The sequence below is a fragment of the Orcinus orca genome, chromosome 6 (genome assembly GCF_937001465.1).
Source record: "Orcinus orca chromosome 6, mOrcOrc1.1, whole genome shotgun sequence".
NCBI lineage: Eukaryota > Metazoa > Chordata > Mammalia > Artiodactyla > Delphinidae > Orcinus > Orcinus orca.
In genome coordinates, this window is record NC_064564.1 from 84,061,885 (window position 1) to 84,078,257 (window position 16,373).

At 53.3% G+C, this 16,373-nt stretch overlaps 1 protein-coding gene across 3 annotated transcripts in view; it reads right to left on the reverse strand.

Moving 5' to 3' along the window:
- Window positions 1-16,354, reverse strand: part of TLN1 (talin 1) — a 32,031-nt gene extending 15,677 nt beyond the window's left edge. The window contains exons 1-23 of one of the 3 annotated variants that reach the window (XM_033431083.2): window positions 16,195-16,354; window positions 10,015-10,182; window positions 9,674-9,771; window positions 9,280-9,409; window positions 9,026-9,178; window positions 8,619-8,761; window positions 8,382-8,509; window positions 7,596-7,656; window positions 6,837-6,941; window positions 6,354-6,509; window positions 5,489-5,590; window positions 5,243-5,319; window positions 4,853-5,033; window positions 4,565-4,678; window positions 4,343-4,451; window positions 3,945-4,153; window positions 3,682-3,780; window positions 3,227-3,277; window positions 2,503-2,670; window positions 2,018-2,312; window positions 1,288-1,454; window positions 318-446; window positions 39-155 (exon numbers count right to left, since the gene is read on the reverse strand). In XM_033431083.2, coding sequence (XP_033286974.1) covers window positions 39-155; window positions 318-446; window positions 1,288-1,454; window positions 2,018-2,312; window positions 2,503-2,670; window positions 3,227-3,277; window positions 3,682-3,780; window positions 3,945-4,153; window positions 4,343-4,451; window positions 4,565-4,678; window positions 4,853-5,033; window positions 5,243-5,319; window positions 5,489-5,590; window positions 6,354-6,509; window positions 6,837-6,941; window positions 7,596-7,656; window positions 8,382-8,509; window positions 8,619-8,761; window positions 9,026-9,178; window positions 9,280-9,409; window positions 9,674-9,771; window positions 10,015-10,144 — 2,922 coding nt within the window. In that variant the 5' untranslated portion in view covers window positions 10,145-10,182; window positions 16,195-16,354. Of the gene's footprint in view, window positions 1-38; window positions 156-317; window positions 447-1,287; window positions 1,455-2,017; window positions 2,313-2,502; window positions 2,671-3,226; window positions 3,278-3,681; window positions 3,781-3,944; window positions 4,154-4,342; window positions 4,452-4,564; window positions 4,679-4,852; window positions 5,034-5,242; window positions 5,320-5,488; window positions 5,591-6,353; window positions 6,510-6,836; window positions 6,942-7,595; window positions 7,657-8,381; window positions 8,510-8,618; window positions 8,762-9,025; window positions 9,179-9,279; window positions 9,410-9,673; window positions 9,772-10,014; window positions 10,183-16,152 lie in introns of all 3 variants that reach the window. The other 2 variants (XM_033431082.2, XM_012533655.3) reach the window with 2 other exon arrangements.
- Between the last annotated feature and the right edge of the window lie 19 nt (window positions 16,355-16,373).

Below are 16,373 nucleotides of genomic sequence, written 5' to 3' on the forward strand. Positions count from 1 at the left end.
TGCCTCCTCCCGCCCCCACGCGCTTCCTGGCGTCTCACCTTGCAGCTCTGCATCAGCTGTGGCTGGGGGCCGGCAGAGGCCTTGGGGGTGGAGGCTGCATGTTGGGCCGCAGCGATGGTCTGTGTAGCTGAGGCTGCAGCCTGCTTGGCTGCATGCTTTAAGGACAGAATAGTGAGGACGAGGCCCAGACATTCCTATACCCTGTCCCTGGCTTACCCTGCCCGTGCTATCCCCCAAGGAAACATCAGCGTCCCCGCACATCCCTCCCAGTTTCATTCCTCCTAGAGCACCTACACTGGCTTGGTTCCCAGCCTCACCTCCAGGCGCTGCACCAGCTTCTTCTTGATGGCATTCTGTGCAGCTGCGTTGGTCGCCATGCGGAGACCCTCAGCTGCCTCCCGCAGTCGCTGCTGCTGCTCCTCACTGTCAGGGTGGGCGGCTGCTCCCTGAGAGGTGGCGAGGGGACAGTTACCACCCTGCGTCCCTGTGGACCCTAAATAAGCTCTTCCCTGACCCCTCCAAACTCAGAGGTATTTTCCTGAAGTCATTTCTAACTACCCCCACTGAAAGGTAATCATAGTTGAGACGAGCTACCTCAGGCAGGCAAAAGGGGAGCCTACAGGGGCTCTGGCTTCCGTCTGGGATGCTGAAGTCCCTTTCTTGGGTAGAACTGTTTCTGCTTCCCCTCTCTGGGGAAGCAGCCGTATTTCTTCCCCCCTCCCCACAAAACACCACTAGCAAATGGGGGTGAGCAGGGCTCTCTGGGACAAGGATGCGGTTTAGAGCAGGGATCTCAGGGATACCAAAGCAGGGGCCCTGGTTACTCCTGCAAACTGAAGAGCCCCAGAGCCCAGGGAGCCTGGGAATCTACTGGCTTCTTCCTGACAGTCCTCTGCACCCTTGTGTCCCTGTGTCCCACCGCCTTGTCTTTCTCTGTGCTGCTAGCAGCGGATCCCCTGGGACTGAATGCCCGCGTGCATTCACAGGAGACCAGGAAGCAGACAGGTGGTGGCAGCAAAGTAGGGCAAAGTAGGAACCGCAGGCCTTGGTCTTAGAGGAAGAAAAAGGGTACAGTTTCCTATCAGTCAGCAAGGACTCTGGGAGTCACACTGGCTGGAAGCCTGGCGCCATCCACTCACCGCCTAGGGGCGCATTTTTTCCTCAGTGCTCCTGTATTTGTTCTCTTGTATCTTCTGCTTTTCACCTCCCATAAGTGAGGGTGACTCTCTGGACCCTTCTACCTCCCTACAGGGCCCAGTCTGGGGGTGTGCACAGAAGGCTCTCTACCTTGGCAGCCTCCACCATCTTGGCTGTGGCATCGGCCAGGATCTTAGCGGCGCTTAAGAGCTTGCGGGAATTCTCCAGATCACTCTCGCCCTCGGCATCAGCCTTGATGGCATTGACCAAGTCAGAGGTGGCTTGGGCTAGGATGCGGGCCTGTCGCACCATCTCACCTGAGAGCGTAGGCACAGTCAGCGAAGGGAGCCAGAGACACTGAGAGGGTGTTGGGGGTGGAGGAAAGTGGTGCAGGCAAGGTGGGTAGGGCTTTTAGGGACAGTAAGGAGACACAGAAGTTCTTGAAGTGATTTCCCTGGAGTTACTGTTTCCTGGGTTTAGGATCTTGGAAAGGAACAGATTTCCTGGTGCGTTCTGATGGGAGGAGGGGCCGGGGGGCAGTCTCCAATGGGCATTTTCCGTAAGTAGTCTTGAGAGGATGAGACTCTTTGTGAAGGATTTTGGGGGTTAGGGAGTAGAATGGGGATGGCTATCTCTTAATAATATCATTTTCCATCTATTTTTGTGTACACGTTGGTATGTTCTTTAAATACACCAAGGAAGGCAGAGTGGATATCATATTCCTGCTTTACAGATGGGGAACTGGAGATTTCAGAGATTAAACACCCAGCCCACTGTGCTGAGTGCTTGGTGGGGGGGGTGATGGGTCTGCAAGGGAATTTCCAGTGGACTCGGGGAACCTCACTGGGATTCTCTGTCTTCCCAGGGGGGCTGTCCTTACCAGCATCACCCATGGAGCTAAAGATGTTCTCGGTGACAGTGAGGATGGTGTCAGTGGCCTGGTCATAGCGGCCAGCAGGCCCAGCCCCTGTGGCGTGGGCCCTCACGTGCTGCAGCAGCTCATTCAGGGCCTGGGTGACAGCTGTAGCCGCTGCTCCTACTCCCCGCAATAGCTGCCCATCCTCTGTGGCGGCCTGGGAGGCGGACACACAGCCCTCCACGGCTTTGGCCACTAGTCGTCCGGCCTCCACCAGCTGCTCTTGGCAGACAGGGGAGCTGATAGTAGGAGCCACCACCTGTGGGCAAAGTGAATGTCAGAGATGTAGGCGAGGGAAAGGAGTCGTGAGGTAGGGGTGTCTGTGGTGTTCACAATAGTTATTAGGTTGGGTAGTGAGGCCTTGGGGGCCAAAGAGGTAAAATGAGAGGCTCTTGTGTGTGTGGTAGCATCACCCCTAGGCACAGGCTGCAGCAACCTTTGGGGCTCACCTTGGTACAGGCCACCAGCTGGGAGGTGGACAGGGCACACTGTGTTGCTGCAGCAATAACCTGGGTCTGAAGCCCTGAGTCCTCTGTTCGCTGGGCCACACTCTTGGCCTTGAGGACCAAGGCAGCTGCAGCACTTGCCACGGCCTTGGCTAGCTGCATGAGCACCTCCTGTGAGAAAACAGCAGTCAGCATGGCCTGAGATCCAGCTTGGGATCCACGGACCCTTCTCAGAGGCACAAGCTGTTTCATTAGTCCCACCGACTCCAATCACAGAACAGTGTACGCAGAAGCAACCAGAACCTACCCCAAGCCCCTGCCTCGAGCACCAAGTGGGACAGAACCCCCACCAAGGAACAAACCCACACCGAGAGAAACAGTGTCTACACCAAAGGGAGAAACGCATGAGGCGGATACACTCGGACGGCAATGGGGAGGGAGGGTGGGCGGGCAGCGCTGTTACAATGGGATGGAGGGAGGGGTCCCTCCCACCCCCAGCGTCTTTTCTCCATTTCTTCTCAATCTTGGTTGGAAGCAGTCACCCTGGAGTCTTGGGAACAAGTCCCTGTACTACCCTTCGGACCCCATTTTCTCAAGTCCTGCCTGGGCCGTGCCTCCCCAGCTCCCGTCATGTTCTGCTCCCCCAGGAGGCCAGGGGAGGGGGCAGAGCGAGTGTATGCGGCTCAGAGAGGACAAAGCTGGGAAGGCCCAGGCCAGAGGCCGTTACCGTGGGGGGATCGGGGGGAGATGGCACCCCAGCCCCTCTGGGCGCACAGATCTGCATGGGAAATCCAGGATGACAAGTCAGCTGAGGAGACGGGCATGGGGCGGGAAGGGGGAGCGAGAGGAACAGCGTCCTCTGGGTGTGTGGTCCAAAGGACTGGAAGCGGGGGTTCAAGACGCCCTCAAGTTGGGGTGAGGGCTACATACGGGAAAGATGACAGGCAGCCAAAAACATATCACCAATAAGGGCCAAGGGTGAACTAACAGGTTAAGTTTGGATTCAGGGGTTCTGAATTCTTATCCCCAAAAAAGGGACTGGGGGTTCCCAGTGTCATCCCTGGAAACAGAGGTTCAGGTTGGCTCTGAGGGGTCAATTTACAGTAGCAGGACAGGAGCTGGATTCAGGATCAGAGGTTACCTCCTAGAAGCTGGGGTCTGGGGGTTGGGTAAGTCACCAACCTGGAAGTGGGGGTCAGTATCACTTTCCCCAATTTGCTGCAACAGCTCCCCACTGGCCTGGCCCACGTTCCCAGCTGCTTGCAGCAGGTTCTGACGGGGCTGTGGAGAGTGAACACCGGTCAGAAGCTGCCTAATCCCTGCCCACATGTCCACGGGTCCTACACGCCCACGGGTCTCACCCTTCCATCCCGCAACATGGACCGCCCCCTTCTCCTTGGGCTCAAACCCTCCCCTCTCCCTAGTGCCAACACCTGGCCCCTGACCTCGGCACTGGCCGGCTGGGCACTGCGCAGCAGTTCTGACACCGCCCCCGCCAGGCCCTTCGCTGCCTGCAGCAGGGGCCGGCCACTGCCACCTTCGTCCTCCAGCAGGGCAGCCAGCAGCTTCACGCCACGGGACATCTCCGTCAGGTTGGAGGAGATTGTGGTGACTGCACAGCCCACTGCGGTGTAGTCTGTCTCGGCAGGGTCCCCTGGGGGGAGAAGGAAGAATAGGAGGCCAGTCACAGGCAGTTAGTCACACACACGTCCTGAGAGAGACGTACACACGAAGTCCCTTCCGTGAGTCAAGGTGCAGTCACACCGAGCCAGTCACACTCACGCTTGCACATGCTCGCCCTCCCCTCCGCCACCGCACACAGAGGGCTGGGCATCCGGCCTACCTGCTGTCAGGTTCACCACGGAGGCAGTACCGGCTGTGATGGCGTCTACCTGGGAGTGGATTTCATGCTTTGATTCATCCATCTTGTTCTTACGCCAGGCCTTCGAGGCCTGAGAGAAAAGAGGAACAAACCTCAGGACCTGCTCTGCTGCAGTTAACCCCAACCCTGCTCCTTGGAGTCCCAGCTTCAGCACCATCGGCCTCTCCTCTGTCCCATACTCACAGCATCCTGGCCCAGAGGGGGCAGAGTGTCAAAGTCATCCAGAGTGGCCTGGGCAGCCTGCACAGCTTGCATGCTGGAGTTGATGGTTCCAGTGAGTGCCTGCTGGGCTGACGTCTATGAGTCAAAGAGAGAAGTAACAGGGAACATTTAGAGGAGAGAGAAGGCAAAAGAGAGCCTGAGGCCGAGAAGGAGACAAATAGGGACACGGGAAAGACTGCCGAACTCCTGGCTAGGCCCAGCCAAGGGGGGCTAGGCCCGGAATCATGGCGGCAGTGGGGGCACTCTTACCAAAGGAGGCATGTGTCCTCGGTGCATCTGGCCACTGGTGATCTGCTGCTGGGCAGGTGGCATGCTGCCCACCTGGAAATTTTCAGGACCAGAGGCTCCGGAGCGCATGATGGCTGGCAGGGCCACGGAGCCATGCTCCACCTTCCCCACCCGGTTACACTGCTGCTGAAGGACTGTTGACCTAGAGAGGGGATGTACGGGGAGCACTCCGAGGACCTCCTCCTCTCATCCCTTCCCACCCCGCTCTACAGCCTCCGCACGTCCTGTGGTCTGGGCGGTGCGTGAGGTCTCACCACAGCCTGCGGCTGGTTAGAGGCATCCTAAGGACTCCCCACCTCCCACAGTCCTTGGGGGTCCTGCCTTGCCTTCCCTGCCCAGTTCCCCTCGTACTTCTTGGGGGACACCGAGTCCTCCAGCATAGTAGACTCCTCATCTCCTTCCAGTCCAAAGTGATCCTTGCTTTTTTTCTGTAGGGAGAAAAAAAGAACAAGAGTTAAAGAAGAGGGAAGTGGGAAAGGCAGCCTTTTCATTCCGCAGTCAGCCATCTTCCGGAACTTGGGTCCCCCTTTCTAAAGGACCGGCTTGGGGACAAGGTAAGGGAGGAGAAGGAGAAGGTGGGGGTCAGGCAGTGCTCACCTTCTTAAGGATGATATCGATGTAGCCAGCAATGAGCTGTGCGATCTGCTCCCCCTCGGTTGTCTGCACCGAGTAGTAGCCATCTTGGTAGTCCCCGAAATCCTAGGGGGACAAGGTGGGGACTCAGTGGGAAAGCCTGAATCCACCCAGGATGGGAAAGGGTGGGGCGGGAGCCCAAGGTTGAGCTGATGAGGGGCGCTTCCCCGCCCCGTGCCAAGAGCCTCTAGGACAACAGCCTTTCTTTAATCTCCTATTTCTTTATTTTCCTTGGAGGGAAATATTTTATTTCCGAGGAGTGCTCTTTATGCTACAGTTTCAAATGCGTGGCATTTAGGAAATCCCTCTTCTCTCACCCTGAATTGGGAGGACACATTTATCATTTATCATTAAATGACCATAGTTAAGGATTAGTACTAGTACCCAAAATGGAAAAACCACCTTTACTAATTTCCCTTCTCAGTGGGGCACTTCCTCAAGGTGGGATCAGTTTTCAATTCATAATGCCAAAACATAAAGCTAGAGGAGGAAACTACTGTAAGTAGCTGTTGCTGAAAGAGGGGAGGCTTATTTTTCTTTCTGTCACCTTTTTCTTCCCTCTCCCCAAGTTTCCTGTGATCTCAGCTTGCTGGTTACAGTTTTGTTCCGTTGATTTAAAAAAAAATGTTTCATTTAAGCTTTCCTCATTCTCCAGGAGAGTTTCCCCTCTATTCTAATCTCCACGTTCCTGCAATAGTTCCAAAGTTTTCCTTTTTTCTGGAGTTGCATTCAGTGCACCTACCCCTGAGCAGGGGTGCGGGGGAGACCTCTGTGGCTGCCCCTTCTCTGAAAACTCCAAAGCCCTTTCTCCCCCGAGACCCCAGCTCACCAGGGTGAAGCTCTTGGGAGAGGCAGCCCAGCGTTTGATGTTGGTGAGGTTCCACTCCTGGATCACCTCTTTGGTCTTCTCGTCCACTCGCATCACACACTCCTTAGTGATGCCCAGAAGCCTGGGCACCAACTTGTTTTTTCCTTTCATCTTTTCCTGTAGGGCAGAGGTTGTCATTGGTGTTATTAGTCAGGGGATCAGATCCAGACCACAGTGGGGTGCTGAGGTGGGCAGGGGTGAACCAGGGTGTCTATGGATGGACCTGGGACAAGGCTATGTTAGGATAAAGGTAAAGGGAAGGAAAATGCAGGGTAAGGAGGGAAGTGATGGTGGAGAACTGACAAAGGGGCAAGTTTTCACACGGAAGAGAATGAGATTCTTGGGGAACAACGGGAAATGTGACTGGGGGCAGGGTTAGAGGCTCAGAGAGGAAAGGGTAAGAGTAAAAGTAAGGGTGGGCAGAGAGAAGTATCCGTAACCCACCTTGACCAGGAAGAAGGAGACGCCGTACGTCTTGAGGGAACGGGCTAGCTTCACATAGCGTACCTTGGCCTCGATCTCACTCATCTGTCCACAGTTCTTGTGTGCCTTCGAGTATGAAATGGGGAAACATTTAGCAAAATGTGGGGAGGATGATATCGCAGATGAGGAGTTAAGTTGGGATGTGAACTATGATGGGAGAGCATGATGGGAACAGAGGAAAAGTTAGGGGGATGCAGGCTATAAAAAATGAGAAGGTGAGGGGATGGGGCTGATAAAGGATATGCAGAAGCAATTATTCAAGAAGCGAGGGATACAGTTAAGGAACTTGCAGACATTCTGTAGACGTGAATGGATGGTTAGGAAGTAGAAGGTCAAATACAAGGCCTTTTGGGCTGAGGATTCAAAGAGTGGGGATAACACCTTCCGTCTGTACGAAGATATATACTCTTCACAGTAATTTAGGCATACTACCTCGTTTGATTCCCCTATCAATCCTACTCAGGGAAGATAGTTATCCCATGTTAGAGGTAAAGAAAAGAAAACAAGATTACTGAACTGAGTTCCACAGCAGATGCAGTGTGCAGGTGGAGACCAGAAGCCCAGGTCTTCTGCTTTCTCGGTGCAGGAGGGGTGGGAGAACAGCTTGGAGGGTGGAAGCAAGGTAGGGGTGATAAGGAGGGGGTGGGGGTCCATTTAGTCAGTAGGATTAAGCAGCAAAGCTCCCGGGTCATCCCAAACACTTTCCCCATCCCCATTCACCTGGAAGATCTTACGCTCTCCCTTCTGCTTCACATACTCCTTGGGCAGGAAGTCCTTCAGGCTACACCAGAAAAGGGAGGGTCAGCATGTAGTGGACAGCATCAGGGCTATGTGGGCCATGGACTGTGGGCCTAGGGTTGTAAGGAGATGTCTAGGAGAGTATTATCTTTGGGGAGAAAGAAGACTCAAGGGACTAGATTCTGGATTGTCCCTGAAATCGAGATGACTTCGTACTAACTCTTGAATACAGCCTGTGTCCCTCCTTACAGGGAAAGAGACTAAGGGAACTTGAGTCGGAGGCTCATTCCTTCAGGAAAAGAGGGTCGAGAGCACAATTTTAGGGGACCAAGGGCAGAAGGAGCTCACGAGAAGGATGACCATGCTTGTAGGAAGCTGAGAAAGCCACACCAAACTGTAGATATTCTGAGAAACACCAGTGGATGAGACCTGTGAGACTTTGGAAATCTGATGTTCCCTGTGACGAAAATGTACTTTCCCTCTGGCTATTGCAGTACAATTCTTCAGAGCATCTCAGGAAAGTTACATGCTCACTTCAGAGGCAGGGGGCAGGGGCAGGGATTCTGGACTACATTTATATTCCACATGAGGCCAGGGAGGAGACAAATGGACGATGGACGCTGAAAAGGTACCCATGTGGGTCAGACCCTGGGACCTGAGAAGAGGAAACAGGGGAGAAGGACTGGGATGGAGACAGGCCCGTTGTGCTGGGGCCACAGTGGCAGGGAGTCCTGGGCCCTGCCAGGGTATGGGATGAGGGTCACTCACTCGAGGAAACCAGCCTTGTGCTTCTGCTCATTGTGGGGCCCAAACTGGATCTGGCATTGGAAGCCAGCGAACTCACAGGCCTTGTCGAAGGAGACAGGGTGGGAGCCATTCAGGATGTCATCTCGTGCCTGCAGAGCACAGCGAAAGGAGGCGAATGTTGTCTGGGGTACAGAGGTACCCCCACTGCGCTTCTGCCTCTCTCCCTACCACCCGATGCCAGGCAAGTCCTTTCCCTACCTGCACATAGAGAAGGTTCAGCTGGACAGGGTCCCGGGAGTCCACATTCTGGTCTGAGTAGAAGAACTTCCTCCGGAGCAGAAGCGTCTCGTGCTCCTCCACTCCCTGTTCCCTCAGCGTCCGGCCATGGTCCAGCCAGTTCACTGGGACACAGAGGGTCCCCTCAATGTCTAGCCCCTAGAGCCCCTATGCCATCTAATCTCCGGCTTTTTGTTTGTTTCTTCATTTCCTACCCTCTCTCACTAATATGTTAAGTTCCATGAGTGTAGGACTTTGTTTTACTACAGATGCATCCCCAGTGTTTAAACAGTGCCTTGCAAAAGCAAGTATTCAGTAAATAACACAGAAACGGCTGCCCCTGCCACCCTGCTTGTTTCGAATGCCCTCTTCTGTCCCTTTCTGCTTACGCTCGTCATCTGTGTGCAATTTCTGCTTTAGTTTCTCCATCTTCTTTTCATCTCGCAGCAGTGTCTTGTCCTTTCGTAAGGTCCCTGTCACCTCCTCCTTCTTCTCTTCCATGAGCTCTCGAACCAGTGAATATTCATCATGGTTGGTGATGCCTGGGGGAGGGGGTGGGTTGGCAGCATCCCAGGCACTGCAGCCAGGTCTTCCGGCAGAGCTGGGGCCTCCCCCTGCGCCTCCGGCCCCACTAGCCCCTTACCAATGCGGGCACAGATGGTCATGAGCATGTCAGTGACGGTCTTAGAGTCGTCCACCATGACAGTCTTCACAGTGCCATCCAGCATACGGATCTTCAAGGGCCTCTGTTTCTTCCTGTACTCCATGGTGTCCTATTGGGGCAGGAATAGGAGGCAGGGGCCCACTTTAAGCTAAAGGTATTACTTCCTTTTCAGGCAGCCAGAGGCGGAAGGAAAGTAGATTACTAAAAGGAAGACTATGGTGGCTCGCTCGAAAGCAGGGTATTATGACTGCCTGTAATAGAAAGAAGGTATGGGGGAGGTCAGAGACAACAGATGCGGGTGCTGAAAATAGGAAGTGGAAGGAGGGAAGTGATGGAAGAGGATATTGGTGGTCCTTGATGAAGTCATACTCACCCCATTTCGGAGCATGTAGTAATCCAAAGCTTTCCCGGCCTCCAGCCATATACCCTTTTTGGGGTCATCATCTGACAGAAATAGCCCAAAGTCGCTGGCTAAAAGAGAGGATGGATCACCTCAGACTTATAAGGACCCCAATGTGGCTGAATGGCTGCACCACTGCCCCTTATTATTTTCTCAGTGATCTGGGGCCTAAAGGGGAGGGAGGGAACCAAGGAGCACAGACCTGAGAGATGAAAAGCCTTGGGGGACAAGAAAGTCATCCCCCAAGGCCAAGAGCCTGGGAATGAGAAGGGACCGAGGACTCCCGCCCCAGCCATCTGGGTCGTCAGACTCACGAGGGCCAGACAGGGCCTCTGGGATCCGCTCACGGATGATGCGACAGGCGTCATACACCATGGTAGACGGCTCGAACTGCATCGTCTTTACCACATTCCCAATGCTGATCTTCAGCGAAAGTGCAACCATGGTGGCGGCTTCTCCTCTCCAGCCTGGCTATACCTGACCTGTGGCATCAGGGCATTAGAATACACCCTTGTTGGAGGAGAGGAGGCCCCCCAGATGGAGGCCCAGGAAAGGGAGTCACCAAAGCAGATAGCGGTGAAGTTGGTTTTGTTTTATTTAATAATTTTAAAGAATGAAAGATGAGTTGCATCAGATGGATGCCTAAGGTGTCTAAGACATCTGAAGGAGAGGCTGATCTGCAAGGTACAAAAGCAGGTCTGAAACGCAGTGTTACCCGAGGACACCGCCCCGCCCCCAGCACTGGAATCTGTGCCTCCCTTTTTTCTTCCAAGTGTTTCTCTCTTACCCTTGTCCCTGCTCACCTCCTTTCCCAGCCCCGCCTCTGCCCTCTTTTCATCCTTCCTGGTTCAGTCTTCTTCCCTCTTTGTCTCTTACTATACCCTGCTGGCTTCTTCCTGTCTGGAATTTTCAGAGCTCTGCCCTGACTCATCATATGATCTTCCCTCTCACAGCTTTAGCCTCCTCCTCTGCAGAATGAAGACGTTATATTAGATAATCCCCAAGGGCTCTTGAGACCTGCAAACACTGTCTCAAGCTAGTTCGGCAGGGAGGCCAAACACTTGCTGTTCAATCCATCCAGGCCCACTTGTCTCAGCTTTCCTCTAACCTGACATGCTGGGGGCCTCCCAGAGGAGCTTGGCCCATGTTTGGTTTCCCAGCAGTCAAGCTAGAATCATGATTTTCTAACCCAAAGGGATCTCAGAAGTGATCTAATCAACGCTTTAATTTTGCTGAAGGGGAATCAGACCGTGTGTGTGTGTGTGTGTGTGTGTGTGTGTGTCTGTGTGTCTGTGTGTGTGTGTGTGTCTGTGTGTGTGTCTGTGTGTGTGTGTGTGTTTCAAAGCAGGTCAGAGAAAGAGCCCAGTCCTTCTAACTCAGTCCTTGCTCCTTCTAAGTCACCAAGTTACTACCCAGTTCTCACGGTAACTCCTCCTATGCTCTCTCATCTTCAGTTAGTCCTTCTGAAACTCTGCCCTCCATCTCAGCTGCCTCTCCTGACAGTATTTTCATTGCGGCCGGGGACACCAGTCTCATCGAGCCCTCCCGGCACCACCTCTCAGTGGAGGCGGCAGGCAGTGCAGAGTGTACCAGACCACACGTCTGCCTAGCAGCTGATGATGTGACCCAGCTCCGCACAGAGATTGGTGCCTCTTACCTAAGAGAGTGAGCAAATCTAGGCTGCCCATTGCCCTCTCTACAAACTGCTAGCCCCAAAGGGGAGAAAGCAGACTAGACAGAAGGCTGGAAGCAGAGGTGGGGGTGTTAGGAAACAGCAGCTGAGGATCAGGGAACTTGGCAAGGGGTATGTTTTTGGAGGGTGAAGAGATTAGGAGGGATTGAAAATCTAGGTAGAAACAGGAGGCAGGAGGCAGATGTGGGAAAGGTCTGGACCAGGGATATGATAGACAATTTCTAACCTTATAAATAGTACAGAGTCTCAAAAAAGCAACAGCCACAGCTCGTCCTCTATCGTTACTCCCAAGAGCGGACTCTCCCAGTCTCCCCACTACTAGGTTTCTACTCCCCTCCCCATTCCTGGAGCACCTCTCCCCATAGCTGGACAGACCTGGCTGTTGGGTCGCTGGAAGGTCTGCGAAGCTGAGGGCACACTGAAAAGACCTTAGACCCTAAGCTGAAATTGCATGTCTCCCCCCATTTCCTCCGGACATATGGACACCCCCTTCTTCCTCAAGCACGGAAACCTCTGGTGAGACCCCGATAAGGGAGTTGAGTCATGGCTACCCTCACTTTCAGGCTGGTCCTCAGTGGACATCCACATGGCTACAAGAGGGTGAGGGAGGAAAGGGAACTGAGCGAGTTGGGGGCGATGATAGCACAGAACCAGGCCCCTGGAAGTATGGGGAGAAGCTATCCAATTCCTGTTCTGGCCTGAGAACTTTGCTCCCCTTTCTATCATGTTTTATGGAACAGCAACAATGCCCCCCCTCCGTGTCCCCCTCCCAGAGAACTCCTCCTCCCTCAAGACATTCCTGAGATACATTCCAGAGGAGTTGGGCAATTGTGGGGGGGGGAATAGAGGACAGGAGGTCAAATCCCAGCAAGGAATGGAATGTAAATGTACTGGGGGTAAGGAATTTGGGGTACATAGAGAATACAGTCAGAGCAGGTACCCACAAAGGGAGCTACAGAAAGACAGGGAGTTACAGAGAGGGACAAAGGGAGAGAGAAAGCTGAAGACAGAGTCAGAATGTAAGAGGGCTGGGGGAGTAACACTCAGTCTGTTACCAAATTTGGCCTCTGAGTCTGTAACCGCTGAGAGGGAGGGGAGGGTTGTGGGTGAGACTGACATATCCGGCCTCAGGCTGCTGGAGGCTCATTTAGGGCTGGACTGGGCAGCTGAAGGGCTGGACCTGACTTCCCCCAGCACGACCCTTCCCCACCTACATCCAGATCCATGCATATTCATTCTCCCTAGATGTACCCCAGCCTATGCAGAGAGCTCTTTCCCACAAAGCTACTCACACAGTCTCTACCTACACATTATCTCAAACACACAGCCCTACACAGATCCATCACAACCACGTCATCTTCCCATGGACTCCACCCCACGCACACAGCTGGGACGTACAAATACACCTCTATCGGCAAGCACACAGCACTCGGCCCCAACACCTCTCCTCTCATTATACAGACATTCTCCTTCCATCCATCCAGTGAGCATTTTCGAGGGCGTGTTATGGGAAGGCCTTGGGCCAAACTCTCAGTGGCGGGTAAGCCCTAGCCTCTGCCCTCAATGGGCTCCTGGTCAGCAGAGTGGATGAGCTACATACAAAGTTACAGAAGGCAGGATGTGGTAAGAACCAGGTGGTATGTGCTCACGGGAGAGATCCCTTTAGGTCAGGGAAGGGGGAGTAAAATGTCTTCACGAAAAGTGTCATTTGAAGTTAGGATTTAAAAAAATAAAGATAATAAAAAATAACAATGATCTATCTTTTATTGACTATATGTCAATTTCTTTGTGTACATAATTTCATTTAATCCTTACAGCAACCCTGCAAGGTAGGTGTCGGTATTTCCATTGTTACAGATTAGGAAACTGAGGCTCAAAGAAGTTAAGCACTTGTTCAAGTGTTTAACTTGAACAAGTCACACAGCTAATAAGTCACACAAACGAATAAGTTGTGAAGCCAGGATCCAAACCCAGGTCTCTGACTCCGAAGCCCAAGCTCTCTCCACTATTCCAGCCAGCCGGAGATGAGTCAGGGGTGGCATTCCAGGCAGAGAGAATAGCATAAGCAAAGGTGGAGAAGCAGAAAATCACGGAGGGGCATTCAGGGAAGTGAGGAGGCAGGCTGGTTGAAGCACAGCGTACCTGCAAGTGAGCAGTGATGGGGAAGTCAAGGTTAGGGTGGAAAGGCAGGGGAGAACTCGGCAGGAGTATGCGGAATTTCACCTACCGGAGGGCAACAGGAGGCAAAGGGAGGCTTTGATCAGAGAAGGGGCATAATCAGAACTAAACTTTAGGAAAATAACTCTGGCATCTACCTTGGAGATTGGTTGTAAAGACACTGCATTAGCACAAGTGGGAGGTAATGAAGCCAGAGTTAGAATGGTGGAGAGGAGGACATCACTCATTACAAATTTTAAGAGGTAGAACTGACAGGAGCTGATGACAGTCTGTCCTCAGGAACCAAGGCCCAAAGTCAGGCTGGGGTCCCATTGCTTCGCGTCATCAGTAGGCACTCAGAGTGGCTGGGAGAGCTTGAGTTTAGGCAAGGAACTGGGAAAGGGGGAATGAAAGGAGCAGATGGAGCTGAGAATGTGAAGATGAGGCTGCAGTTAGGGGATGTGGTTAGCAGCCAGGTAGGGGCAGAAGGGATGGGGTTAGTGACTCTATCAGGCTGGAAATGGGGAAGACAAAGTGTAAAGAAAGACTGGGAAGATAACAGTAGGAAAAATAGTCTATAGTTAGTCACTGGATCAGGCTGGGGGAAGAGGAAGAATATGTGGATGGTGGCTAAGACAGGGAATGATGGAGTGAGGTCAGAGGCCAAGTCAGGCTGCAAGAGGTTGAGAAGAGATGTGGTAAGTGGCTAAATTAGGCTACATTAGTGGGATGGGGGGGAGAGTGAAGGGACGTTGGCAGTGTCTAAGTAAAGATGGAGTTGAGGGGAATGGGATGCAGCCAGTGGCCGGGTCAGGCTGGGTAGGGGATAGTGTTGTGGTCAGTGGCAGGGTCAGGCTGGGAGTGAAATGGGGGTGTGGTCAGTGGCCTGGCTGGGCGTGGGATCAGCAAGATCCAGTTTCCTCTTTGGGTCTCATTTCCTCTTTTCTCTTGGGGCAGTGGGGGAAGGGGATCTATAACTAGACCAAGAAATTAAGGAGGCTTAGAATCAGGGAATGGCACATAGCAGGGACCGTAAAGACCTGGCAGTAGTGTTGGACTGGTGGTGGGGTATTCAGCAGATGACCTGGAGGTATGCACTTGAATGAGTGGGTGAAAATGGTGGGAGAGTGCTTTAAAATGATGGGAAAGCTCAGATTTGCACGAGAGAAGGATGTGCGGATTCAGGGGTGGGAAGGGAGGCAGAATTGACACTGAGAACGGATGGTAAGGTGAACAATACGGGAGCATTAAAGGCAAGGGAAGTATTCTGTAAGTGGGTAGGCCTGAAGGGTGTGAAATGCAGGGCCAGGGAGGAGAGTTGGAGGGGAAGGTTTAATATCCAGGGAATGAGGGAAGACGGAGGCAGTAGGGCTGAACTTTCAGAGGATTAAGCCATCCCCTTCTCCCATGGGAGCAGTTTCCTTGGTCTGCTTCCTCCTTAATCACCATCCCGTCTCCCCTAGGCAGTCCCCCACTTGTTACTAAGCCTTGTACACCTCCTGAGTCTCTAACCCTTTCCCACCTCCTATCTTTTAAACAGCATGGTCCAGGAACCCCTGCCCCTCAACTGTGGTGGTCACAGCAAGAGCCCTAGGCTTAGACAGTAGAATGAAGCTGGAATCCCAGATGCTTGCAATTCTAGCTGAAGCCCAGAACCCTTGCCTGAAATTAGTTTGTCATTTCTCTGGGCCAAAGAAGCCCCTGTGACTACAGAGGCATAAGAGCCCTCCCCGCAAAACAAGGGCATCTACTTACCGCCAATCTCTTAAATTTACCTGCCCGAGGTCAACCACCCTGACCTCAACTACAACACCGAGAACTGCCCGAGATTCCTAACATTAACCCTGACCCTAATTTGTCTCCTGATTCCCAGTACTGGCTTTGACACTCATCTCTTTCTTAGCACACACCTGAATCCAATCCCTGATCCCTAATTTTGATCTAATTTTTACCTTTAGCACCAAATCCCGACCTTAACCCTAAATCTTGACCCCTAAACCTAAAGCTCATTTGTCACTTGATTCCTGATTCACCCCTTCCGTTTATCCCTAATACTGACTATGCCAACCTTCTCTAATCCCTAAAACTGGACTTCTAACCTAGTTCCTGTTGGTGACCCTTAACCTGACCCTGAACTCTAACTTTGACTTATGTTGGCCATCCTAGAAAACAAAATAATGCTCTTAATCCAAACTTCACCTACACAAAACACACCTGACTCACACTAATAAATCTAAATTTTAACCCCGGTTTTATAACTCCAAAAGCTAACCTTAACTCCTAAACCCAACTCCACCTAATCCGCAACTCACCCAATGTGTTCCTACTCACCCGCTATCAACTAACCTCAAAGCCGATCCCCGCCCTGCGCCACACTGCCATCCACTCCTCGCCCTCCCCCAAACTCATCTGCTCCCAGGAAGGGCCTGGCTCCTGAAAAACGGCCTATTTAACTCCGAGCACGGAGATACAGTGGACGCTGATCTCTCCAACAGGACCCGAAACAGACGCAGAAGAGTCAGCGGCCCCGCCCGCCCACCCGCCTCCCGGACCTGGCCTCGCAGCCCCACCCTGAAGCCCCAGCTCGCCCGGTCCTCCCTACCTGCGCTGCCCGGCTCTGTGCCCCGCCCGCTGGTCCGCTAACCCTCTCGTTCTCCGGGTGGCTCTCAGGCTCCGGCCTCGCCCTCTCTTCGACACTCTCTCGGCCACTTCCGTCCCGGGAACGTCCCCCACCCGCGGGCGGCGCCCTGGGCCCGCGCTCTATGGTCGCGGGGGCTGCAGGAAGCTGCTCTGGCTCCAGCTCTCGATGCTCGGGAGCCCGCC